This window comes from Entamoeba dispar, genomic scaffold (assembly GCF_000209125.1).
Source record: "Entamoeba dispar SAW760 scf_1105229459299 genomic scaffold, whole genome shotgun sequence".
NCBI lineage: Eukaryota > Evosea > Mastigamoebida > Endamoebidae > Entamoeba > Entamoeba dispar.
The window spans coordinates 1-25,349 of record NW_001853623.1 but is presented as its reverse complement, the minus strand read 5'-3'; the positions used below and the strand labels follow the sequence as shown (position 1 = coordinate 25,349).

Genomic DNA, 25,349 nt, shown 5'->3' with positions numbered 1-25,349 from the left:
ATTTGTTCATTTCTTATTTTCTTATTTATTTTCTTATTTATCAAATTAATTCAAATCAATACAATATATCATTTAAATTTTTATTTGTTTGTTTTCTTCTCTTCTTGATTGATTATTATTTCTTGTTTGTTGATATTCAGTGTTTTGTTATTTTATTTCTAATATTATATTTTTCATAGTTGTAGTTTTATTCATTTATATTGTCCATGGTGATGAGTTCTCATTATTTGTTGTGTATTTATTATTAATACCATTATTTTCTTCTTTATTTATGAAAAAATAAACAATAAAATGATGATGATTTGATGTTATTTGATTTTATTCTTTATTTTCTTTTTGTTTGTTGTTTAATTCTTATTTTGTTTTTTCTTCATTCTCATATTTTCAATTCGATTTTTTAATATTCATTGTTTTTTATTTATTTCTTATGTTCTTCTCAATCTCACCATTATTCAACTTTCATGTTAGCTTGGAGTTGATGATTTCATATTTATTTGATATTTCTGTATTATTCTATTTTATGTTTAATTTATTTTTAATTGTATTGAATTATTTTATTATTTTAATTTAGTGTTTTCTTATTTCATTATATGTTGTTTGATTATTGTTTATTTGTGTTTGAATCTTTTTATTCTTCTTCTTTCTCTTGTCTAACTATATCTCGTGTTTTTTGAATTATTTTATTTGAAATGATTCGTTCTTCTTCTTTCTTTGTTGTTTCAATTTATTTATTATTTTCTTTTAATTCTTTGATTTTATTTTGAAGAATGTTAATTTATTATTTTTTATATTCTTCTTCTTTCTCTTGTGTTTTTTATTTATGTTATTTTTCATTTATTATTCTTGCAGTTTTACATCTTTCATTCATTTCTTTGTTTTTTTGTTTTTGATTCATTTTTATTTATTTTAATATCTTCTTCATTAATTTTTTTTATATTTGTTTTCTTATTTGTTTTATTTATTATTTTATTCTTATTGAATATAATTCTTGGATAATATTATACATTCTCTTTATCTTCTTATTTTTATGTATTTCTGATTATTCTCTTTTCTCATTTCACTTTTTATTCTTTTATTTTTATTTCAATTTCATTTATTGTTAATAATTTAGATTTATTATTTGTATAATGTTTATTATCATTATATTTACATTGTCTCTTATTTGTTTTTATTTGTATTCTTCTTTTTCTATTCACTTTTCTCTTGTTATTTCTTTTATCATTATTAAACATTTCATTGTTATTTCATTCATTGTTTTCTTTGAACATGAATATCTGTTTATTGTTTACTTTTCATTACAATACTCTATTACAATACTCAATAAGCATTACAACAAAATATGATGTATTTTCTATATTGATAAAAGGATTCTCATAATAATAAAATAAAAAAGAAAAAGAAAAGATAGAGAGAAAAAAATAAAATAATACCATAACATACAAAAAATTATACTAAGAATGAATTAATAATCCAATAACAAAAAATAATAAAAGAAAAAATGAAAAACAAAAATTAAGTTGATGTATTTTTTTAAATAGAGGAAATGGTTAATATAGTTTTGTAAACATCATTTATTTTTCTTTCTATAAAGTTATTATATTACTTCAACTGTTTTTAATTTTATAGATTTGTTCATGGCTTGTATATTTTTTACTTCTTATTGTTGTTCCTTTATTTGCATTCATGTTAACTTTTTGATTAGTGTTTAAATTGATTGACCATTCTTAACTTTTATTTATTACCTAGTTATTTCTATCATTTTTTTCTTTGTTAACTCTTCTTTTTCTTACTTTGACCTATTGTATTTCTTGATATTTTCTTTATACTCTCATTTTCAACAGTTCTTATTTTTGATATTTTTATTATCTTGATCAATTTTCTGTATTTTTTTAATTATAACTTTACACCATGAGTTTCTTTTATTATTCGTTTTTAATTTCTTCAAACCTTTCTTCGAATTTAGATACCCTCAGTTACAATTTTGATTTGGTATTTTCTTTTAATGTCTCTAACCTTATTTTTCATCTTGTTATGGATGTCATCTATCATTTTTGATCATGTTTTCACTTATTCTTGCAAGATTTTTTTCTACAAATTACTTTTTATCAATAATTTATTCATTCTCTGTTTTTTACTATTCCTTTCCTCTTTTTTCCGTCTTGTTTATTTATACTTTTATCTTCCTTTTTATTTCTCATTATTTGTGTTTTTTTAACTTCCAAGTTGTCAATATAAATATTGGAACTTTTCTATTTCATTATTAATTTTTGTTTTTTTATACTATCTTTTGATATATTTTTGTTGTTATATTTCTTTTTTTTGTATTAGAGTTATCTCTTATTTCTTATATTATAACTATCATTTAATTTGTTCTAAATTACATCTTATTATCACTAAATTGTTCTTCTATTTCAAACTTAATTTCTGTGTATGCTCCTTCTATACCTTGCAAAACCAGGAGTGAGCAAAAGTAAGTAATAAAAGGAGGGTGTTGTAAACAATAAACAAGTTTAATGAAACCGAGTTAATTGACCATATGTTCGAATCAAACTGGTAAAGTTATTAAAAAAACCAAATAAAATAAACCAACAAATTAGAGAAATACTAGTAGATACATGGTTGTTGTCAATAAAAAAGATAATGAACAATGAAAAAGTTTTATCATTTAAATTATTATTTCAATAACCAAATTGAAAAACAAAATAATTTTTTTAGTTGTCAAAATATCCCAATTGTTTCATAATAGCATATTGTTCTGGAATTTCATTCATTGCAGCACATGCAAATGCAACGTCTGGATTCTCTACATGACCTTCACAGACTTTATAGTAATTAACAAAATTAAAATTGTCAAACTTGGCATTTTTAACAACATCATCAAAATTCTCCATTACACCAAATGGTCCATCTCCAACACCAACACAAATAATAGAAATTGGATAATTTGAAGCTTCTTCAATAGCCTTTCGATTAACATCAACATCACTAACTTGTCCATCACAAATAATAACAAGAATATGATATTGTTTTGTTTCTTTAACAATTTCTATAGCTTTTTTAATTAATGGAGCAAATGAAGTTGGACCTGATAAGGTAAGAGAAGGAACGATTTTTTTATATTGTTCAATAGCAGCAGCCATTCCAAAAAATGGTTTTTTTTCAGGACTTAAATCAAAAACAGCTTTTCCTTGAGTTCTTTTATCACCAAATCCAAAAACTGGAATAAGTCCATCATCGTCATAAGGAGCAAGAGCTCTTCCCATTATATCCATTACTCTCATATAAGGATTAGGATTTGCTGGGTCAATAGTGTGCATATTTCTTCCATATGTTCTTTTTCCTGATGAAGCATTAGAACCAGTAAAATCAATTCCAACAATTAAATTGGATGATTCTAATCCAGCTTTAGTAAGTGCGGCTTGAAGGTCTTCTAGAGTTTCATATGTAGTCATAATTGGATCTGTTAATCTCTTATGAGGAGTTGCTTGTTCGTTTCCCATGAATGAAGTATTTTAAGATTTTAGTTAAACTCAAAAAGAGATAAATATTAACAAAAAGTTTTTTAGCTTTTTCACAAATGAGGAATGTATCTTTTTTATAAGAAGAGCCATTTAAGAAAATTTTATTGAATTTTGATTATCTTTCTTTAACTTTTTTTATAAAAAAAAAGGAAAAATAACGAAATAAAAAATTGTTATTTCATGTCTTGTGACAGAGTAAAACAAATAATTAGCCTTTTTCAACAACAATCCCCTATTCAAGCAGCTGAAACTGTTTTTAGAAGTATTCTTACAAATGAAACAGATCCAGCATGTCTCCCAATAATGACAACAATGACAGCATTATATAGTGCTATTCAAAGCATTGACATTAATAAATATGAAAGTAAAGAATTAACACGATATGTATATAAATTAGTATCAGTTAATTGTCGTTTGTTATTTAAATAAAATAGGTTAAAATAAATAAAAAACAAATAATAATAATAATAATGTAATACATTTATTAATTTAATAGAAACAATTAAAGCAGCAATTATTTACAAAGAACCACAACTTCTTAAATATGAAGAACCTATATTAATTGGAGTTTTAGATAATGTATCAAAAATGGTAGGGCCAAAACATTATGCATTATTTCTTCAAAAAAATAAAGAAAAAGATAATGAATTTATAATTCATCAAAAAAAATTTGCACAATTAAATTTAAGAGAATTACTTCAAATTTCGCCTAATCATTTTCCTTATACAAATACTTATGACCAAGCAATGACTCTATTAAATATGGTAGAAAAATCAACAAATGCTTCTTCAATGTTAAATAGACTTGTTGATATTCAACAAGAAATCAATCATTCATTAGAAATAGTTTATGGTGAAGTACCTACTTCTTTTGATGCAGATGCATTATTATCAATACTTCAATTTTTATTAATTCGTTCTAAAATTCAACATCCATTTTCAATAATTAATTTTATTGAATCTCATTTTTCAAGTAAAGATTATTCAACACAATATGGATTTTCATTAACTACTTTTACAATTGCAGCAGAAAGTATTTTACAAATTACTGGAAATGCTGATCCTCGTTCTACAGTATTAAATGATAGTCCATTATTAAATACTAAAATTACATCTTGTTTGTTATTATTATCTAATTCATTTATAATTAATATATATTTATATTTTAGTTACTCCTTCTCCAAAACTTTCATTACCACTTCACTTTATGGTCGCAAGTGGTATGGTTGATAGTCAAATGGTAATGAAATATTTTTAATTAAAAAGTTTTCTTAAAATTAATTTAAATAAATTAAATTACTTTAAAAGAAAATGGCACCCATAACAATTGATGATAATGGAATAAACACATTATCATAATTTGGATAACAATAAAATTCAACAAGTGCTCCAATAAATCCTCCTACCAATGATTCAATAATATAAAAATTATTGAAAAGTATCCAACACATAAACATTGCTCCAAGAGATCCAAATACCATTACTGCAATTCCACCTTCAAGTGTTTTTGTTTTTCCCCATGGATTTTTAAGTTGAATTTTTCCTATCATTTTACCAATGATTTCAGCCATTCCATCACCAGTTAACATAATCATCATTCCAATAATAGATGGTGGATAATTTCTCCAATATAAAAGAGATAAAAATGACATGATACAACAATAATTTAATGGACCATATAACATTTCTTTATAATCACCATTTCTACAAACTGTTGCAATTAAAAAATCAGCAATAACTCCTTTAATCCATCCCATTCCAAATATTAAAAATATTATAGCATATAAAATACAACACATAGATCCCCAAATTCTAGCTGTTGGTTCTTCTGGATAATATTTCCATAATAATAATTGGAAGAATCCAAGAGAAATATGAACACATTTCCTTGAAGTATAACTAGTAATAATATTAGTCTTACTTAAAATTGTAGCAATCATAAGACAGACATTAACAAAAATAAGAGTAGTAAGAAAGAGAGTTATACTAGACATAATTTAATGTATTTTAATGATTATTAGTGAGTTTAGATCCATTCAAATACAATTTCCACGTATTCAAACAATTATAAAAACCCTTCTTCTATTAAAACAAATTAACCAAGTTAGTTATACATTAACATATCAATATCACAGATCCTAAATTTAAATGAAAAAGATACATATGAAAATTTTTTCAAATAATCCAAAAATACAAAACCATTTTTACAATTACCAAAACCATTTTTCCAAAAATTGAAGAAAAAAAAAGAAATGAAACAATCAAATCAATTACATCTTTTTTTAATTTTATTTCAAAAACAATCATTTTTCAAAAGTATCTTGAAGTAGATTTGTTAAGTGTCTGAAAGTAGCAATATTTTTTTCTTTAAATTTATCAATAAAAGAAATTACTGATGGAGTATTTTTTTGGTTTTCAAGTAACGATAATACTTTTAGTTGAGAGTATTGAAGATTTAATTCAAAAAATGGATGTTTAGCAATTAAGTCATGAACATTATTATAAATAAAGACACTAATATAATATAATGAATTTTTATCTTCAAAAGTGAAATCGTAAATATGTTGTACATTTTCTTTATTTAATGTCGAACAACAAAAACTAATTAATGGTTCCATATAACTTAAATGAGATAATAACATTTGTTTTTTAGACATAAATGATATTAAATGTTTTGCATGAATTAAATCCCCACTATTCAATGGATCACTAAATCTAATATTAAAATATGTTGTTAAAATATCAACTCGTGGAGTTTGAAATAATTCTGCATTTGTTATAATATCTAATGTGAGAATCGATGGAACTTTAATAAATAAATCAGCTCTAAAATAAAATCGATGATTTCTTCCTTCAATATCTTTAGAAAATGATTGTGGTGAAACATATTCAACAATCAATAGTAGATGAATTAAGTTAAGTATTAATTTTAAATATTTTTCTATTTCATTAATTGGGAATCTTTTAGGAATTAAACTTAATGTTGTTATCATAACATCATTTGGAAATCCTTTTCTATTATGAATATCTTCTGTTAAATAAGTGAATTGAACACAATTATTTGTTATTAATGTATCAAATGAGAATAAAATGGTTGATGTTTCTTTTGATATTTGATGAGATTCAGGATTAATAAAAAGAGTTAATGATGAAAGGTCAGATATAGTTAATAAAATACAAGATCTATTAATTGATTTAATAAGTTTAATAACGATATCAAAATATTGTACAAAAGTATTGATAACAAATAAGGTTTGGTTAATTTCTTTTAAACTGAGTATTTTTATTGTTGTCTCTTTTATTCCAGTAAATTCAAAATGAACAAATGAAGATAAATATTGGTATTGTTCATTAAAATGAATATTAAATTGAATAGTATCAAATAAAGAAGATGTAAATTCTATTTCATAACCATCAAAGAAAAGAGTTTTTTCATTAAAGTATTTTAACTTTGAAAAAACCTTTTTTAAGAACATGGCTAAATGAATAAATTGTATAACTCTAATAAATAATAATTGAACGTCTTTTTCAACATTATCTTTTTTAAAAGAGAATTTAAATTTTTTAGAGTCAATACTAAAAGAAGTACCGAAAGAAGGTTTGAACTTATCAATAAAATGATCAATCCAACCATTAAGATCAACAAAGATATAAAAATATAAATCATCAGAAGATTGTTCTAAAGAAATAACAAAAGGAGAATATTTTGTTATAACCAAATAACAAAGATTTTTATTTTTTGAATGAATCACACTAATTGAGCAAAAAGGAAGTTTAAATTGATTTGAGAATTCTTCTTTAAAGAAGTCAAGATAAATAATAAAATAATATTTAGAATAAGACTCTTGACAAAATTTCATAATTTTTTCAACAGAAGTTAAAGAAGAAGAAGAATTAAAAACTTCTTTTGAACAAGAACAATAATTAACAAGTTTATTTCTAAATCCAACACAAATTAAATTTTCTTCAGGAGTTTTAGAAATAATAAAACAAAGACATCTACTTTCAGATTCTTGAATTTTAAAAGGAAAACCACAAATAATATTATTATTTTGTTGTTGTTGTTGAATACAAATATTAGAAATTTGAATTTTACCACGAATTTGATCAAATTTATCAGTGTGTTCAGCAATAGATTTCATAATATCACTTTCAACTAATTGAATATTTGCATTAACAAAAAGAATTTTAGCAACAGTAAAAATTTGAGCGTATTGAGTAAGAATATGAATATCATCAAAAATTAAATGATGGTTTTCTAAAGGATTTTTAGTAAATTCAATAGAATAATTATTTAAAAGAGAAGGAGGTAAATAAGGAGAAATAAAAGAAATATTTCCAGTATATAAATTAATAAAAATATTTGTATAATTCTTTTCAGAATAATAATTTAATTCTTTCATATATTCTAAATTAATTTGTTCTGCCATTGCTTGCGCTATAACTATAATTTGTTTTTCTAGTGAAAATGAAATATTAAAAAAGTCAATACTTTTAGGTGGAATATGTGTTATTCTAAAATTATTTGTTTGATTATTTAAACGATATTCTAAACAAATAGTATTTCCCCAATAATATATTTTTAATACTTTTTCAACTCCATTTGTTTCAATTATACTTTTTAAATTTGGAAATATTTTTTTACTTGTTAATATTGTACATTCATTTAATAAAGAATTAAAATGTGCATTTTTGGCAATAATATTTAATTGTTCTATTAGTATTTTAATTGGTTCTTTTCCAACTTCATTTTCATTTAATAAATTATTATTTATTCTTTCTATAATTTTATCTTCTGCTTTTATTTCTTTTGGAATAAAAAGTGTTAATTTAATAATTCTCCATTTAATTTCATTACTTAATAATGCTATTTCAGGATTTTGAATTGTTATCCAACAACTAAATGTTTCTTTGTTATGAATAAATAACATTCCTCCATAAATATCTATTTGATCACATTGTATTTGTTTATAATGAATATAATAATATCTCCATATTCTTTGTTCTAATAAATGTATTATTTTTTTATAATTTGGTATATTTATTTCAATATGTGGAAGTGGATATGTCTTTTTTATTAATACTTCTAATGCAATTGATATTTCTGGAAATCTTGTTCGTTGTTCTATTCCTTTTTTCCCATTTTTTAATATCCTTTTTACAATCGAGTGTAATTGAAGTATCGATTCTTGACATACTCTATTAAATGTGTCTATATCGTGTAATACTGGATTTCTTCCTAACCATCGTGTTACAACTAATAATTTTCCTAATGAATGAATTCCACGTTCTAATGCTATTATTATTTCTTCTCGATTCCCTGAATTTAATCCTTTAGATATCTCATGTGCAATACTAAATGTTGTGTTACGAATTATATCAATTAATGTACTTCGTTCTGTTGTTATTTCCATTATACAAAAATTAATAATTTATTCAATCTTTTGTTTTCTTTTTTTTTTTTTGTTATCATTTTATCAAAATGTTTTATTCTTTTTATTATTATTTATTTTATTATTTTTTTTCTTAAAATAAAATTAATAAAAAATATTTTTTGTTTCTTTCTCTTCATTTCATGAATTTAAGATTCTTTTCTCTCAAATTAAGATTTTATTCTCGTTTATTATGCTCATAACATCACTTCTCAATCGTTGCAAAGGTTTTCCTCAATACATCGTTGAGAATGAAGAACAACGTTCATTCCTCAAATTACATCAAAGTAATTCCGTTATTACTCCTCATAGTCAACCGATTCATTCATTACAACAAACTTCTCAATACACCATCGTTGCGTCTTGTAACCAAATTACAGTTAATGATTATAGACAAACAAAGAACATTTTTATTAATCAAAAGTCTGTACGATGTCATCCTTGTTTACCATTTACTATTGTTTTACAACAAAAATCAACTAAATTATATTATGAATGGAATATATTTGAATCTATTTATTCAAAAAATCCAACTGATGTAGTATTTCTTCTTTCTAATTCTTTTGCTTTATCATCAGAAGACGGTGTTAATATTTTTGATAATCAAACAGGAAAACTTCTTGGAGGAGTTGTAGTTGAAGCAAATTCATTGGGGACTGATGGGGTTGATGTTTATTGTGGAGGAAAAAATCAATATTGTCTTGATATGAAAATGTTTAAAAAAAGATGGGAAATACCAAAAAGTGGAAAACTAACAATGAAGAATGGTATTGGTATTATTAAAGATTTATCAACAATTTCTGCAATAGATTTAAATGGAAAATGTTTATGGACAATGGAAAAGAAAGGAGTGAGTTGTGTAGAGTTGTCAGATGATGGTCAATATTTTTTGTTGGGATATCAAAATGGATCAGTTGATTTATTCCAAAGTCAGACAAGTACTCAACTTTGTAATTTGGAAAGACTTCATGATGAACCAATCACTGCCATGAACTGGTCATCTTCTCAACTTCACTTATTAACAGGAAGTAGAGATGGGTTAGTTATGAAATGGAACTGTTTTAACAAACCAGAAATTATTCATACTGACGAATGGGAATAAAATAATAAGTAATTATACATTAAGATTGATTTAAGAGTTCGGAAGTTTTATTTGTGAAGGGAATTTCTTTTTCTTGTTATTTTTTTGTTTACTGTTTTTTATTTCATTCTTTTAAATCAATAATAATGTTAATAAAAAGTAGTTAATTAAGTATTAATAGAACTTGTGTCTATTGTTCCTTGCTCAGGGGAGACTACTAATCCCGTCCCTTCGCTTTAAAAGTATTTGTTCTTCAACTATTAGCTTATTCTTTGCTTCTAGTTGTTGAACGGTGAGAATTTTCTTTTCTCATTTTTGATGTGAAATAGAGTATTTAAACATCCCTTATTTAGATATTCATTATTAAATTTCTTTTTAATTTCGATGGGTTTAAATTTCTTCTTCTTTATTTTCTTATTTTAAGGAGAGTATATAATTACTACTGTATTGCTTTGGGCTAATATTCTTTTAGCCTCATCCACTTGACCCTTTTCCTTTGATAATCTTTCTTATATTATCAATTATACTTGTATTCTAACAAGTAATAATAACATCTTTATAAATACCCATTCGTTTATTGTCAATGATATTCTGTCATTGTACATAATAAACACTGCTATTCTTGCAGTACCGGGTAAGATGTTTGTCTAACCAAACGCAACGCCATAACCAGTCCATGACTGGGGGGAATCGAAGGATGGAAATATTTTAGGGTTCTGTGTGGTGTCTCTGACGTGCTACCTTCGAATCCAATCAATAATAATGTTAAAAAAAAAAAACGATTTTTTTCTCTAAAAAACACACTTAGAAATAAGAAAATCTAAAAATATTACTAAGAACTTAAAATTGAAGTTTAGAAAGTAAGTGATGAGCCATCAAGAAAAAAAGTCTAAGAAAATCTTTTCATTAAGAGAAAGTTTAAAAGATAAATGGAGATTAATTTACACTTTCTTTGATGAAAAAAAACATGAATTTTATGATACAGAACTTATAACAGAAAATAAGGATGGAATGATTCAGTCACTTAATGATTTTGCGGAACGAATTGAAAATGATATTAAGAAAAAAAGAGAAATTGATTCGAATGAAGTTAAAGCATATTTAGTTATTTTCTATGCTTTACTTATTTATTTCCCACAACTCCCATCAACAACAATAGAATTGTATTTAAGTTTGTTTCATTCAATTTAATAAAATTTAATAGAAATAAAAAAGAATATATAAATTAATGAATAGATAAAACTGAACGTTTTTTGGCACCAAAAGTACCAAATTCAATTAAAACATTTGCATTTGAAGTTGTAATTTTTTGTGTAATAAAATCAGGATATGAAACATATTTATCAAAATTACTTGAGTATATTGATTTAAATACATTTTCAACAAAAATTTTAGATTTACCATCAATGCCAACAACAGAATTTACTTTTACAGAAGAAGTAGATGAAAAAAATCAACCAATTATTCAAATGAAAAATATTGATTGTTCTATTACAAAATTAAATATTTTCTTTCAAAGATTTTTAAAAGATATGAAATCTTTTGAAATATTATTACCAACATTTATTCAAATATTATTATTAATGTTTCCTAATACTGCTCCAGAAATTACAAATAAATTAAAAGTATTTCCACAAGTTCCAGCTAAATTATTATTAGTTATTTGTGAAAATGGAATATGTAAAATGAGTGTTGATCAGAGATTAAGAATTATACAGTCATGCCCATTCTTTCCTTTAATACTTAAATTAATTCTTCAAGAAAGTTTTGCTTTAGTTCTTGAAGAACCTCAACTTCTTTTTGTCATTAGATGGTTTTTTTCATTTCTTTTAGATCCAATGAATTCAGTTATATTAAGTAAATTAACTGGTAAAACAAAAGAACAATTTGATAATTTATTAAATTCAATTATCAAAACAACAGAATCATTTTATATTTTAGTCCCTTTAATTACAAGTTATCCAGAAGTAACATTAACTATTGATGGAAAAACAATAAAGAAGGATGTTGTAGAATTTTTAAATGAATTTTTAAATGTATTTATTGTACCATCTCAAACAGTTCAAATTAAAGAACAATTAAAATTAAGTTTACAAAATTCATTAAAGTTATATTATCAACGTGCTTTTGAAGCAAAAAAATTAAAATATGGATACGTTCATAAAAGAATTACTTCTATTACTAAAACACTTTTTAAAACTTGGATTTCTTGGCCTCCTAATGATACTGCATGGGAAGAACTTCAAACAACATTTATTCCTCTTATGGCCATTGAAGGAGTAATTACTGTTGTTGATTCATTTTTTAGTCACATCACTATTTGTTTATTAAATATTCAATATCCACAAAAACCAAATGACCAATTATTTACAAAAACATATGATGATGTCGTTGAACCTATTACATTAAATGAAGAATTAAAACCAATTACAACATCGTTATTTAAGGAAGATCTTGTTAGAATATGGAAATGTTTATGGAAATTTATTGATATGTCTGTTGATATTCCTAATGAAGAAAGAGCAGAACGATGGCATAATGTTATGTTTAAATCATTACAAATGATTCTTTTTTATGAACAACGTTGTGGTCCATCTAAATTTGAACTTCATGATATAATTGTACCATATTTATTAGCTACTGCTTCTAAACATCATTTTAAAGAAAATAATACATCAATTTGTCAAATATTATGTAGAAGATATCCACAATATACTGATAATATTAATGCAGTATTAATGGGATATCTTAAAAATGTTATTCAACAAGGAGATTTTTCAATATTAGCAGATATGTATGATTTATTTACTACTTCTATTAAAGGAAAAACTTCTATTCTTAATGACGTTTTAATATCTCTTAGATGTCTTACAATAGAACAATCTAATTCAATGGAATTAAATCAACAAATAAGAATTGCTTCTTTACTTCATTCATTATTATTTTATTCAAAAATTTATCCAACTATTAACACTTTATTATCAGATGATATGGGATATCAAGATATTTTAACTTTATGTTATTCTAATTTAATTCAAATTTTTACTAATCCAGAAATTCAACAAACTTTATTATGGGGAATTGTTGTTAATTTGTTAAGTGCTTGTGAAGCTAAACGTCCAAATGATGAATTAAGAGTACTTTGTGATATATTTCTTCAAAAAACAGTCCATCCAAATTTATGTTTATGTAAACAAGCAATACGTTCTTTAAGAATTATTTCAAGATGTTCAGAAATTATTCCAAATGAAATATTAACTTATATTGCCGAAACTCTTTTAATATTTATTTCTAATAATACAATGGATGATACTATCATTCCAATAGCCCTTGAACAATTAGAAGATTTTATTTTAGTACCAAATGGAGTATTAAGTCAAGGAATATCTGCTGCATTACAATCAGTATTAGTTCGTTTATCTGATAATACAAATACATATGTTCAACAGTTTATTCTTTTAATAGAACATTATTTTAATAGAAAAATTAGTCTTCCTTGTTGTGATGATTCATTTACACGTGATGTTTATTTCATTGGAAGAAATAAAGTTACTAGTGAAAATGAACATTCATTGTATATTATGCAAAATAATTCTATTTTTTCATTTACTGATAATGGAAGTAATGGTGTTGATGTTGTTGTTAGAAATTTATATGGAACATATCATTGGATAATTTCTTCAATTGAAAGAACTGAAGAATTTACAACAAAAGAATTTAATTTTAAACCTGAAAAATTGTTAAACGAAAATATAATTTGTCCTTGTGATGGATCTTTCGAACTAATTTCAAGTGGGATGAATGATTTAGGAGAAAATATTGAAAAAGAAATGAAAGAAGAGTTAACAAATATTGAAATGAATGCATTAAAATTAAATGCTAATATTTTAAGGTTAAGTAATAAACCAATTGAAGTAGAAACTAAAAATATGGAAATAACAAGTAAATGGGATTATATCCAAAGTTTAGAATTATTAACAAATACTAAAGATCCTATCATTCAATTAACAAATGATAAAAAATTAAAACAATTATTATTTAAATTAGATTGTCTTCCTATAAGAAAAAGATATTCTTGTTCTTTAGTTTATTTCAATGTAGATTCAAAAATGTCTTTATTTAATGAATGTTCTCCTCAATTTAATGAATTTGCTGGTTCATTAGGATATTTAGTTTCTAAAGAATTATTCATTGGTAATTTCCCAAAAGAATGTGAAAAAGCTTATTATTATTCTGATGAAACTGTTGAAATCACTTTTGCTCCAAGTACTTATTTCAAAAGATCATCGTTAAATTCCATTTCTACTTCTTGTGTTATTGTCTGGAATGAAAGTGAATTAGCATTAGATACTTCTTTATTCCCAAAACCATCTACCGTTATTGAAATCCATCCAAGAAATGATGGTATGTTTGTTATTGATATGTGGAGAAATGCTACTTTACCTGTCAGTGTTATTGATCTTACTGGTCCTTTACAAACAAGTATGCTTGTCCCAAAAAATTTTTTACCAATTCTTGTCAGAGAGACTGTTCTTAATATTTGCTATTTCAATTCATCTAGTCTTTCTCAGTTACAACTGAGACAATACGTATTTTCTGAAATTGGAACTACAAGTGATCTCGTTAAAAAAGCCTTTTCATCAATCACTGCTTTGGAGTTGACATTGTAATTGAATTCTTTTTATTTCTTTTTTTGTAATAATATCCCAATTTATTTAAATGCTTTTCTTTTGAAATATTTTCTCTTAAATTAATGTAAATTCGTTAATCTATGTATGATTTTTTTATCATATAACAAGAGTAGTTGATGTTCTTTTTTATAGGCGATCTTTCTTTTTCATTAAAATAGTTTTTTAATTATACTCAACTTTATTTATCTAAAAATCTTTATGAAGAAATAAAATCATAATCACTCCACTTTTCTCCTTTTTTTCATATCTGATAGTTTTATTTCTTATCTTTCATTTATTGTTCATGGTTATCTCTATCCTTCTTTATTTATCTTTATGGTCTTTCATTATTTAATTAAGTCTCCATCTTCATCATTTATTATGTCTTTTATCGCTATTCATACTGTTTTACAATACATTGTTCATTTAGTTTTCTTAAGAATTCTTTTCTAATTATTCTATTTATTATCATTATTATTGATATACTTTTATTTTAGTACTAATTTCTATTATTTTCTCCTGACAGTTTCAAATATTAAATAAGAAATATATAAAGATGAAGAAATAAAGAGAAAAGGAGAAGAAGAAAGTATAAAGCAATTAATAATAAGCAAAGATGAAATATGAAAATGAAAGAAGAATAGAGATAAAATATTTATGATTTTGATTCAACAAATAATAAATAAAAATGATGTGAATCTCTATAAAAGATATAAAGATATGATAAATATATAAAAGAATTAAAGAAAAAGGAAGTGTTAATCATAGATATGACAATAATAAGAGATAAGAACATAGTAATGTATTTATAAATAAAACAAAAATGTATATGAAATTATATGAACAGATTATAAAAGAAGAAAGATTAATAAGAATAATAATTATCTCATTCATAATAACAATAGGTTGAATGATAAATAAAGAAATAAATAGAATAATAAGAAGTGAAAGAAATAAAATTGGAAATGAAATAATAGAGAAAGATATTATAACATCAAATATGAAATAAACATGAAATAATAGAGATGAAGAATATGAATAATATAGAGACGTAGAATGATTAGAAGAAATATACTCTTCGTGATTGATTGGAAGAAAGTCATTGATCTACATATACTATTTATTATTAATTGAATATTAAGCAATTTGTTATTATTTTGTTTTTTGGTCTCAGATCTTTTTAACAATATAGAATATAGAACAAATTTTGTTGCAATGATTATTGAGTAATGTAATAAAGTCTTGTAATGAAAATCAAATAAGAAACAGGTATTCATGTTCAAAGAAAAGAATGAATGAAATAGTAATAAAATGAATAATAATAATAATGGTAAAAGAAATAATAAGAGAAAAGTGAATAAAAAAAGAAGAATAGAAATAAAAACAAATAAGAAAGTAAATAGAATGATAATAAATAATATATAAATAAGAAATAAAAATTATTAACAATAAATGAAAATGAAATGAAAAATAAAAGAATAAGAAATGAAAATGAGAAAAGAAAATAATCAGAAATATATAAAAAATAAGAGTATAAAGAAAATGTATAATAATATCTAAGAAATATAATCAATAATCAATAATAAAATAATAAAGAAAAACAAATAAGAAAACAAATATAAAACAAAAGAATGGACAAATGAAGATATTAAAATAAATAAAAATGAATCAAAAACAAAAAACAAAGAAAAGAAATAAAATTACAATAATAATAAATAAAAAATAAATAAAAAAAATACAAGATAAAGAAGAAGAATATAAAAAATAATAAATTAACATTCTTCAAAATAAAATCAAAGAATTAAAAGAAAATAATAAATAAACTGAAACAACAAAGAAAGAAGAAGAATGAATTATCTTAAATAAAATAATTCAAAAAACATAAAATACAATTAAAAAAAAAGAAAGAAGAAGAAATAAAAAAGATTAAAACATAAATAAATAATAATCAAAGAACATATAACAAAATAAGAAAACACTAAATTAAAATAATAAAATAATTCATTATAATTAAAAATAAATTAAATATAAAATAGAAATAATACAAAAAATATCAAATAAAGATAAAATCAACATCATTCTCCAAGTATGAAATTTGAATAATGCAGAGATTGAGAAGAACATAAAAAATAAATAAAAACAATACATTGAATATCAAAAAATGTGATTGAAAAATATGAAATTTCAGAAAAAAACAAAATAAGAATTAAACAACAAACAAATAAAAAATGAAGAACAATCAAATAACATCAAAACATCAATAATTTATTAATTATTTTTTATTTCAAAAATAAAGAAGAAAATAAATAAAATAATGATAAATACACAATAAATATTGAAAGCATCAACAAAATTGATAATATAAATGAATAAAACTACAATTATGAAATATAATAATAAAAATAAAAGAAGAAAACAATGAATAATAAAAAACAAACAATAATAAAAACAAACACAACAAATCAAACAAATATAAATTTAATTAATATGTTATATTGATTTGAAATAATTTGATAAATAATAAAATAAGTAATTATAAAGAATATATTAACAACATTAAAATATCATATAAAATAAATAACTAAAATATATATTAAAATAAAAATAAATTTAATCATATAAAATAGAGTGTAACCCAATAATAAAAAACATTAATATAAAAAATAATATTATTGATATTGATGATGAATATCTTAACTCTATCATCATTCAACTTAAAGAAATGAAAATAGATAAATGTGTAAATATTAATTACTACTAGAAAATGAAAGAATCAGATAAATTAATAAGAGAAATAAATAATAAATGGGTATGGTCAGGAGAATAGAAAATCTGCAAGAAGATATGAAAATAATTTCAATGTGTATGTATTATTATCTCTAAAATAAATTTAAATGAGATAAATTTGATGAAATAAAAGAATTCATAAAGAAAATAAATAGATTAGAAGATCTAATCAAGGGAATGGTACAGAATAAAATACATCATGAGATTAAATGAACAAGATGCAGATGAAATTAAAATTAAATTACAAGAAAGAATAAAGTACATAAAATATATGATGACGATGATTAAAGAAAGAATTAAATTTAATAAGAATGAAAGGGTCAGAATCAATACAAATAAAATCATGTTTGATTCTAATAACAAAATTAAAATAAAGAAGAAAGACCCACAAAATGAAATATACCCAAATAACGATATTACTTTAGAATATTGGAAATCGTTATATGAAACACAGGTGATATTAAATAAAGAACATTTGAAAATAAATCAAATCACCTCGTGGAATGAAAGATATAGAAATTATGATAGTGTCATCATCACATTGGATGATTTAAATTTAAGCCTGATGAAAATAAGTAATTGGAAAGCACCAGGTATTGACACTATATATGGGTATTATTGGAAGAGAATGTCATCATCAAGAGATTCCATTCTTAATATCTTCAATGATTGGTTAAACTTCCCCGAAAACATCCCTCTAGATATGGTAAATGGAAGAACTATATTAATCCACAAAGGATGTGATATGAATGATGTCACTAATTATCGTCCTATCAGTTGTACAAATGTAATTATGAAAGTATTTACCTCCTTATTGAAAGAGAAGATTCATAATAGAATTAACATGAATAGTGAATCATTAAAAATTAGTAAAAATCAATTGGGATGTAAACTCCAATCTCTTGTTGATAAAGAACGATTAATTAATAGTTATATGTTAAAGCAGTAAAAAGAAGAGAAATACACAAAATATGTAGAGTCATATTATGATATTAAGAAAGCATATGAAACAGTAAATCATGAATGGGTAATAGAATCACTTAAATATTTTAATGTAGAGGGTGTCATCATAGACATTGTAGAAAGTATGATGAACAGAATGAAGATGTTCATAGGATATAAATATAATGAATATTTAGGATGTATTAAATTGATGAATTTTACAATGTGATTCATTATCATTTCTATCTTCATCATCAAAATGAATTTAATTTCTCAAATCATAGAAGAGAAGTTCCCAAAATCAAACAATACATTATATATGGATGAATTGAGAATAATGACACAAAGTAGTGAAGAAATGGGAACAATCCACAAAGAAATTAAACAAATAATAAGTGGAATAGGGATGGAAATGAGAAGAAATCATGAATGGTATTAAAGAACATTAATAAAATACCAAATGGAATGCAAAACATCCCAATAATTGAAGTGGAGGACTTGTATAAATATTTAGGAGTATGGCAGTCCGATGAAATTAATGATACCTTCAATTGTAAAATCATCAAAGAAAAGATGATGAAGAAAATGGAAGAAATAAATAATGATGAAAGTAGTAATAGAAGATATATTACAAGAATTAATACTGAAGTAATACCCATCTTCAGATATTCAGCATCAGTAATAAATTGGAATGTAACTGACTTAGATAGAATGGATTTGGAGATAAGAAAATATTTAAGAAAGGCAAAATACATTTGTTGTAACTCTAAAGACCGTTTATACGGGGAACCAAAATAAGTGAAGAAATTATGAATCTAAATAAAATGATCAAATGAAAATAGTGTAATATATTTTTTGAATATTAGATTATTCTGTTTTCTATTATTTTCTCTTAAAATTATAAAATATAAAATATAGAATAAAAAGTAGGTAAAATACAAATTCTATAACAATCAGTTGACACTTTGTAATTCTTGTTGTTTTGAGTATGATGTATCTTGATTTGTTGAGTATATTCATTCATAATTGTGTTCATTTTATATTATTCTTTATTTCATTTACCATCAATTCTATTTTAATGTGAAAATATCATTATGAAATGTAATAAAGAAGAACACTATGTTAATTCAAATTTATAATGTTAGTTATGAATAATAATGATTATATAAATATGAATATCAATCTTATTGTTATTAATGTGTAAATATTACATTTTATTTATCACATTGATGAGATGTCATAATGATATGTTAACAGATGTTATTATTTATTTATTTAAATGATATAATTATTGATATGAAAATTAAATTATATCACAAATGATTATCAATGATGAATGATGATAATATACAATTTAAATTATTTATATTATCATATCAAACAAGAATTAAATGATGAAATAAATAAAAAGATAATAAATAACAAATGTCAATGAAATGATGATATGATAATAACAAATTAAATAATTTAAACATCAACACAATAATACAGAATGAAGAATGACTATTTAATATGTATTATAAATTAAACATTTATAAATAATAATAATGAATTTAATGTTCGTCTTCAACTTTCATTCATGATAATAACTCATTAATTTTATCATTAATCATTATATTTATTTTCTTATTATTTTCTTTATTCTTTCTTTTATCATTTTCTTTTTATATTTATTTTATTTCAATTTGAATTTCATCAACAGATATATTCATTTAATACAGATATCGAAATAGAAAGATATAACTAATAATTTACAAATATGTTATTCTCATATTTAATCACAAATATTTTCATCTAATTGTATTTTCTACTATTTTTTACCTTTTAAACAATTAACAAGAAGTATTTTGCAACATGATAATTCATTTCAATGATCTAACAATCATAAACACCAAGTTTTAATCAAACAATGAATACATTCATTACATTTAGACACTAATTATGAAATAATTAACAACATCACAAATCATTATAATAATATAATGATGAATACGAATAAAATGCATAATTTCGTGACTGTTTATATGTCAATATAAATGAAATTGGTGAATGATTAATAAGCCTAATTGACGAATATGTTAATGAAATAAATAGAATAGTAATGTACTAATGTACAAGAGTGAAATAAGAAATAACATAATAGATAGAAGGTATTCTAAGAAATGGATATGGAATAGAATTAAAAAAGCACTAAGTCATAAAATCACAGAGATTCGAATAGAAGAAATAATAAAAGAAATGAAAATAAAAAGAAGTAGTATTAAAAATAAATAAAATAATGATAAACAAATACATTAATAAATTGAAATCAAACAAGTGGACATTTTAGAAGATAGTTTGAGTCTAAATTTGTAGATAAAACTATTACAATCAATACATTGAAATCAATCAATATTAAAAAGAATATATTTCTCCATTTAACTAAAATACAAGATGGAATAATATTCAGTATGTACAAGAAAGATAAAATATTAAAAAATGATTAAAGTACTGCACACTTTGTAAATACAAGATATTCACAATAGAACACATTCTACTATCTTGTATCGGTCATAAAAAGTCACAAATTGAAAAATATGACCATATTGGCATCATCATATTAAATAATAAGAAAATACACAGGAAATCATCAATATAAGAAATACCCATATGAAACAATGTTCAAATACAAAGACATCACTATGATATGGAACAAATAAATAATATCAAAAATTGAATGATAATATCATGAAAGACAGATATATATTTAATAGATAAAAAGAATAAAACATGTCTAATAATTGATATGACTATTGTTGTAGATCATAATATTAATTGAGTATAAATGAATAAAAGAAATAAATATAAAGAAATGAAGAATATGATACTTAAAATAGAGAAATTAAAAGATATCAAAATAAATTAATAATTTCAATAAATTAAATAATAAATGTAGAAAGTATTAAAATAATTAAATAATTAAAAATCGAAATTGACATCATTAAAGAAATTAAAAACGTTGTAATTAAAAATATGATGGATGTCATTGAACATTGACTCTACAACAACCAAACATATGTTGTTGAATTGGATTAGGAAGACTCATGGATTGGATTAATCTCATCTGATGCAGGAACAATAGACACAAGTTCTATTAATACTTAATTAACTGCTTTTTTTATTATTATTCTTTTATTCTATTCTTTATCTTTATTCTCTTTATTTTTTATTTTCTTTCTTTAATATTATCTTCATTGTTTAATTATTATATCATCATTTTCTATTTGATTAAATATTAATTGATATAATATTTCATTTATATTAACAATGTATTTATTATTTTATATTTATAATCATAATAAAGAAATATATTTAATTAATAATATCATCTTCATTAATAATTATTTATATTTCTAATATCTATTCATTATTTCTTAACATTATCATATTTAATTATAATAAATCAATTATATTTATTTTAAAAAAATATAGAATTATATCAATAATGATAATATAATTCATTATATGAATAATTGATATACTAATATTTAAATACAACATTACAATTACTTTTAAATATGATAAAAATACAAAGAATAATCTAAATTAAATAATAATAATAATATTTGATAACATTAATTTAAATAAATAATTATCATTTAAATTAAAATAAAAATGAAATATAAATATAATAAATAATAACAAATAAATAATAAATAATATATAAATGAACATAATCTATTTTATTTAATAAAATAACTGGTTAATGATAATATTCATTCATAAAATAATTATTAACATTATTATTTATTCAATAATAAATGATAATTTAATACATTTTAATTATTTAAAATATTTAAAACATATTTAAATATGAAATAATTAAAAACATCATAAATTATAAAGAAATATTCATTATTAAAATAAAAATCAATTTCAAGTATTTGAAGAGTTATTAAATAAGAGAAAAGAATATAACAAGAAGTCAAAAATGAATAATAAAAGAATTGAAATAATTAGATAATGATAATCATAAATAATGATATTCATTAAATTAACAATAAAATCAAATAAATCAAATATATAAAATATTATAAAATATAGAATTTGTTTAAATATCATTTTTGTTTAATATCATGTTTTATTATCTTTAAATCATTACACAATATCTTTAATATTCATATTTATTATATTCACAATGATTACTTTCAATTTCAACTGTTGTAGTATGTTTTTCTCATTGTGTTTATATTCAAAAGTGTTTAACAACTTTTTTATTCAAATGATTAATGAATTAACTCAATTACTTATTGTTTATTCTTTTTGTATCACTGTATGTGTTCAAAAGATCTTCTTGGTATTGTTTTATTCTTCTTTAACTCTTCTGTACATCCACAGCCACAAAAACAACAATCTCCAAACAATGTAATTGATGATGGTATATTAATTGACTTTAATGATGAACATCCATAAAAACAATAATCTCCTATTTCACTTATTGTTGTTGGAATTGTGATTGATGTTAATGACTCACACCAATAAAAACACCATCTATCTAATTTAGTAATTGAAGATGGAATAATAAGTTCATTAATATCTTTCTTTTCAATATTCTTTCCATTGATTATTTGTAAGTTTTTTGGTATTTTAATACTAATTAACACTGGTTCATTCATAAATATTCTTTCTTTACTAATAAATTGTAGATTATCTATATTCATTGATGTTAATGATAAACATTCTTCAAAACAAGTGATTCCTAATTTACTAATTGATGATGGAATGTTAATTGATTTTAATGATGTACATTTATAAAAACACCAAGTTCCTATTTCACTAATTGTTGTTGGTATATTAATTGATGTTAATGATACACATTCGCTAAAACAACTATCACTTAATTCACTTATCATAGTTGGAATAGTAAATTCATTGATGTCTTTCTTTTCAATATTCTCTCCATTGATTTTTTGTAGGTTGTATGGTATTTTAATACTCATTAACACTGGCTTATTCATAAATATTCTTTTTTCACTGATAAACTGTACACTTTCAAGGACTATACTTGTTAATGATGTACATTCACTAAAACACTCACATCCTATTCTACTAACTGATGGCATATTAACTGATTTTAACGATATGCATTTGCAAAAAAATCTATATCCTATTATACTAATTGTTGTTGGTATAGTGAAAGATGTTAATGATGAACATTCTGAAAAACAATAATGTCCTATTTTACTAACTGATGTTGGAATATTAACTGATGTTAATGATGAACATCCTCTAAAACATCCATATCCTATTTCACTAATTGTTGTTGGTATATCAATTGATTTTAATGATGTACAATGTTTAAAACATTCATTTCCAAGTGATTTAACTTCATGTGGTATTATATTTCCATACTCTTCTCTATCTAATTTTGTATATTCTATATTTTTACATTCATTCCATGCTTCTTTTTCTTTTAAATATAATGAATAACTAATAGCATACCATATTACTTTTTTAAATATTTTTCCATCATTAAATATTTCATCATCTTCATTATAAATATGAAATGTTTCAATATTAGGAAACAACTTTCTTGAATATTCATTTAATGGAATTGGATTAAAATGAAATCGTTCCATATTTCCTTGAAATCTTTTAACTCCCATTTCTAAATTAATAAAATCTTTAATATCATTAAAGTACATTGATGTTATCATTATTTCATTATATCCTAATTTCATTATTGATTTATTGTTTCTTGTTGTATTTTCCATTTTTATTTTATTTTAACTTAAAATATTTTTAAGATTTAAAAAAATCTATTTTAAAAATAGTAATTATTCGATTTTTTTATTTTTCTATTTTTAAGTATGATAAATAAACAATTTGAATGAAACATCCACTTTTCACTATCATCTTCATTTTCTGATTATCTCTTATTGGTCTTGTTTTTTAGAGTGGTCAAATGACTTACCATTCAACATAATGAATGTTATTAATCAAAATCAATCAATTAATCAAAAGAAATGATTTATGATGAATAAAAAGATAACAAGAAATAATAATAATAAATAATGTGATTTATTGTCAAATAATCATTTCAAATGATATAACAACAACAATGTAATCACGTTGTTGATTAAACCTAATTATTTCATAAGATGATTACATTCTAATCATATTCCTGATGATTTTAAACATGTTGAATGATAACTATGACCACATCCAAATACATTGATTAATTCATCCTTTTCTTTATGACAAACAACACATTCTTTTGTTGTAATATTTCCTTTTTTTAATTCTTTGTTATGTTGTTGTATTGTTTGGTTTAGTTGTTCATTTGAAATCATTTGAAGTGTTTTGTACATTGTTAATTTCGATTGGCTTTGTTTGATTAAATCACTTAACACCTTTCTTAATAAAACTCCTTCTGTGATTTACAACAAAATTCAATTCCTTCTTTTATTGGTATATTTGAAATTTCTATTTCAACTATTTCTCGATACACTTTCTTGTATTCTTCATAATATTCATTTCTTCTCTTCATTATTTCATTACATTTCTTCATCACTTCAACACATTCTTCATTTCTAGTTATATCTCTTAATCGAAATGTTTCACTTACTTCTTTGAGATCTTCCATAATTCCTTCATACATTTTAGTTATTTCTTCTTCCTTTTCTTTTCTTTCTTCTTCATTTTGATTTTGATTTTGTTTGTCTATTTCATTTAAACATGTGATACTTCTGCTTTGAAGATTTCTAAAACATTCTTTAATTTCTCCTTTCTTTCTTCTAATCATCAATATTGTTCTTTCTTCTTTATATTTCAATGTTCAATAACTTTATCCATATCACATGTTTTTCTATCGATGATTTGTCGTATTTCTGTGGTGTCTTTCTTCATTTCATAACAACTCTCAATCACTTTCATA

General features: G+C 22.4%; 8 protein-coding genes across 8 annotated transcripts, besides 37 other annotated features; 3 read left to right on the top strand and 5 right to left on the bottom strand.

Moving 5' to 3' along the window:
- Window positions 1-1,369: part of a repeat region that runs on past the window's edge.
- Window positions 1,370-1,373: 4 nt separating this feature from the next.
- Window positions 1,374-1,504: a microsatellite.
- A 218-nt stretch (window positions 1,505-1,722) lies between these two features.
- Window positions 1,723-1,904: a microsatellite.
- Window positions 1,905-2,112: 208 nt separating this feature from the next.
- Window positions 2,113-2,213: a microsatellite.
- Window positions 2,163-2,326: a microsatellite.
- Window positions 2,327-2,711: 385 nt separating this feature from the next.
- Window positions 2,712-3,500, bottom strand: EDI_153110 (copine, putative; the record flags this gene model as incomplete). The annotated part of the gene is made up of 1 exon (XM_001735617.1): window positions 2,712-3,500. One exon carries the CDS (start codon window positions 3,498-3,500, stop codon window positions 2,712-2,714), a length of 789 nt encoding a protein of 262 aa, XP_001735669.1.
- Window positions 3,501-3,701: 201 nt separating this feature from the next.
- On the top strand, window positions 3,702-4,779 carry EDI_153100 (uncharacterized protein; the record flags this gene model as incomplete). Its single annotated transcript, XM_001735616.1, has 3 exons — window positions 3,702-3,933; window positions 4,018-4,638; window positions 4,691-4,779. 3 exons carry the CDS (start codon window positions 3,702-3,704, stop codon window positions 4,777-4,779), a joined length of 942 nt encoding a protein of 313 aa, XP_001735668.1.
- Window positions 3,939-4,016: a sequence feature (AT_rich).
- Window positions 4,644-4,689: a sequence feature (AT_rich).
- Window positions 4,768-4,828: a sequence feature (AT_rich).
- Window positions 4,823-5,515, bottom strand: EDI_153090 (uncharacterized protein; the record flags this gene model as incomplete). The annotated part of the gene is made up of 1 exon (XM_001735615.1): window positions 4,823-5,515. The coding sequence occupies one exon, from the start codon at window positions 5,513-5,515 to the stop codon at window positions 4,823-4,825; it is 693 nt and encodes a 230-aa protein (XP_001735667.1).
- Window positions 5,516-5,824: 309 nt separating this feature from the next.
- EDI_153080 (uncharacterized protein) lies at window positions 5,825-8,935 on the bottom strand (the record flags this gene model as incomplete). Its single annotated transcript, XM_001735614.1, has 1 exon — window positions 5,825-8,935. One exon carries the CDS (start codon window positions 8,933-8,935, stop codon window positions 5,825-5,827), a length of 3,111 nt encoding a protein of 1,036 aa, XP_001735666.1.
- Window positions 7,334-7,355: a sequence feature (AT_rich).
- Window positions 7,864-7,941: a sequence feature (AT_rich).
- Window positions 8,276-8,313: a sequence feature (AT_rich).
- Window positions 8,528-8,555: a sequence feature (AT_rich).
- Window positions 8,936-8,961: 26 nt separating the features above from the next.
- Window positions 8,962-9,049: a microsatellite.
- Window positions 9,050-9,077: a sequence feature (AT_rich).
- A 69-nt stretch (window positions 9,078-9,146) lies between these two features.
- Window positions 9,147-10,055, top strand: EDI_153070 (uncharacterized protein; the record flags this gene model as incomplete). Its single annotated transcript, XM_001735613.1, has 1 exon — window positions 9,147-10,055. The coding sequence occupies one exon, from the start codon at window positions 9,147-9,149 to the stop codon at window positions 10,053-10,055; it is 909 nt and encodes a 302-aa protein (XP_001735665.1).
- Window positions 10,056-10,186: 131 nt separating this feature from the next.
- Window positions 10,187-10,784: a repeat region.
- Window positions 10,785-10,901: 117 nt separating this feature from the next.
- Window positions 10,902-14,704, top strand: EDI_153060 (uncharacterized protein; the record flags this gene model as incomplete). Its single annotated transcript, XM_001735612.1, has 2 exons — window positions 10,902-11,205; window positions 11,271-14,704. 2 exons carry the CDS (start codon window positions 10,902-10,904, stop codon window positions 14,702-14,704), a joined length of 3,738 nt encoding a protein of 1,245 aa, XP_001735664.1.
- Window positions 11,219-11,264: a sequence feature (AT_rich).
- Window positions 14,049-14,080: a sequence feature (AT_rich).
- Window positions 14,705-15,225: 521 nt separating the features above from the next.
- Window positions 15,226-15,510: a repeat region.
- Window positions 15,511-15,619: 109 nt separating this feature from the next.
- Window positions 15,620-15,724: a microsatellite.
- A 152-nt stretch (window positions 15,725-15,876) lies between these two features.
- Window positions 15,877-16,791: a repeat region.
- Window positions 16,792-16,817: 26 nt separating this feature from the next.
- Window positions 16,818-17,331: a repeat region.
- Window positions 17,216-19,252: a repeat region.
- A 73-nt stretch (window positions 19,253-19,325) lies between these two features.
- Window positions 19,326-19,359: a sequence feature (AT_rich).
- A 334-nt stretch (window positions 19,360-19,693) lies between these two features.
- Window positions 19,694-19,747: a sequence feature (AT_rich).
- Window positions 19,748-19,775: 28 nt separating this feature from the next.
- Window positions 19,776-19,855: a sequence feature (AT_rich).
- An 82-nt stretch (window positions 19,856-19,937) lies between these two features.
- Window positions 19,938-19,991: a sequence feature (AT_rich).
- A 35-nt stretch (window positions 19,992-20,026) lies between these two features.
- Window positions 20,027-20,126: a microsatellite.
- Window positions 20,127-20,447: 321 nt separating this feature from the next.
- Window positions 20,448-21,590: a repeat region.
- A 3-nt stretch (window positions 21,591-21,593) lies between these two features.
- Window positions 21,594-21,763: a microsatellite.
- Window positions 21,716-21,886: a microsatellite.
- Window positions 21,887-21,967: a sequence feature (AT_rich).
- A 26-nt stretch (window positions 21,968-21,993) lies between these two features.
- Window positions 21,994-22,149: a microsatellite.
- Window positions 22,150-22,151: 2 nt separating this feature from the next.
- Window positions 22,152-22,343: a sequence feature (AT_rich).
- A 23-nt stretch (window positions 22,344-22,366) lies between these two features.
- Window positions 22,367-22,513: a microsatellite.
- Window positions 22,514-22,740: 227 nt separating this feature from the next.
- Window positions 22,741-24,186, bottom strand: EDI_153050 (uncharacterized protein; the record flags this gene model as incomplete). Its single annotated transcript, XM_001735611.1, has 1 exon — window positions 22,741-24,186. One exon carries the CDS (start codon window positions 24,184-24,186, stop codon window positions 22,741-22,743), a length of 1,446 nt encoding a protein of 481 aa, XP_001735663.1.
- Window positions 24,129-24,215: a microsatellite.
- A 4-nt stretch (window positions 24,216-24,219) lies between these two features.
- Window positions 24,220-24,280: a sequence feature (AT_rich).
- A 550-nt stretch (window positions 24,281-24,830) lies between these two features.
- On the bottom strand, window positions 24,831-25,217 carry EDI_153040 (uncharacterized protein; the record flags this gene model as incomplete). Its single annotated transcript, XM_001735610.1, has 1 exon — window positions 24,831-25,217. One exon carries the CDS (start codon window positions 25,215-25,217, stop codon window positions 24,831-24,833), a length of 387 nt encoding a protein of 128 aa, XP_001735662.1.
- Window positions 25,083-25,117: a microsatellite.
- Window positions 25,218-25,349: the final 132 nt, after the last annotated feature.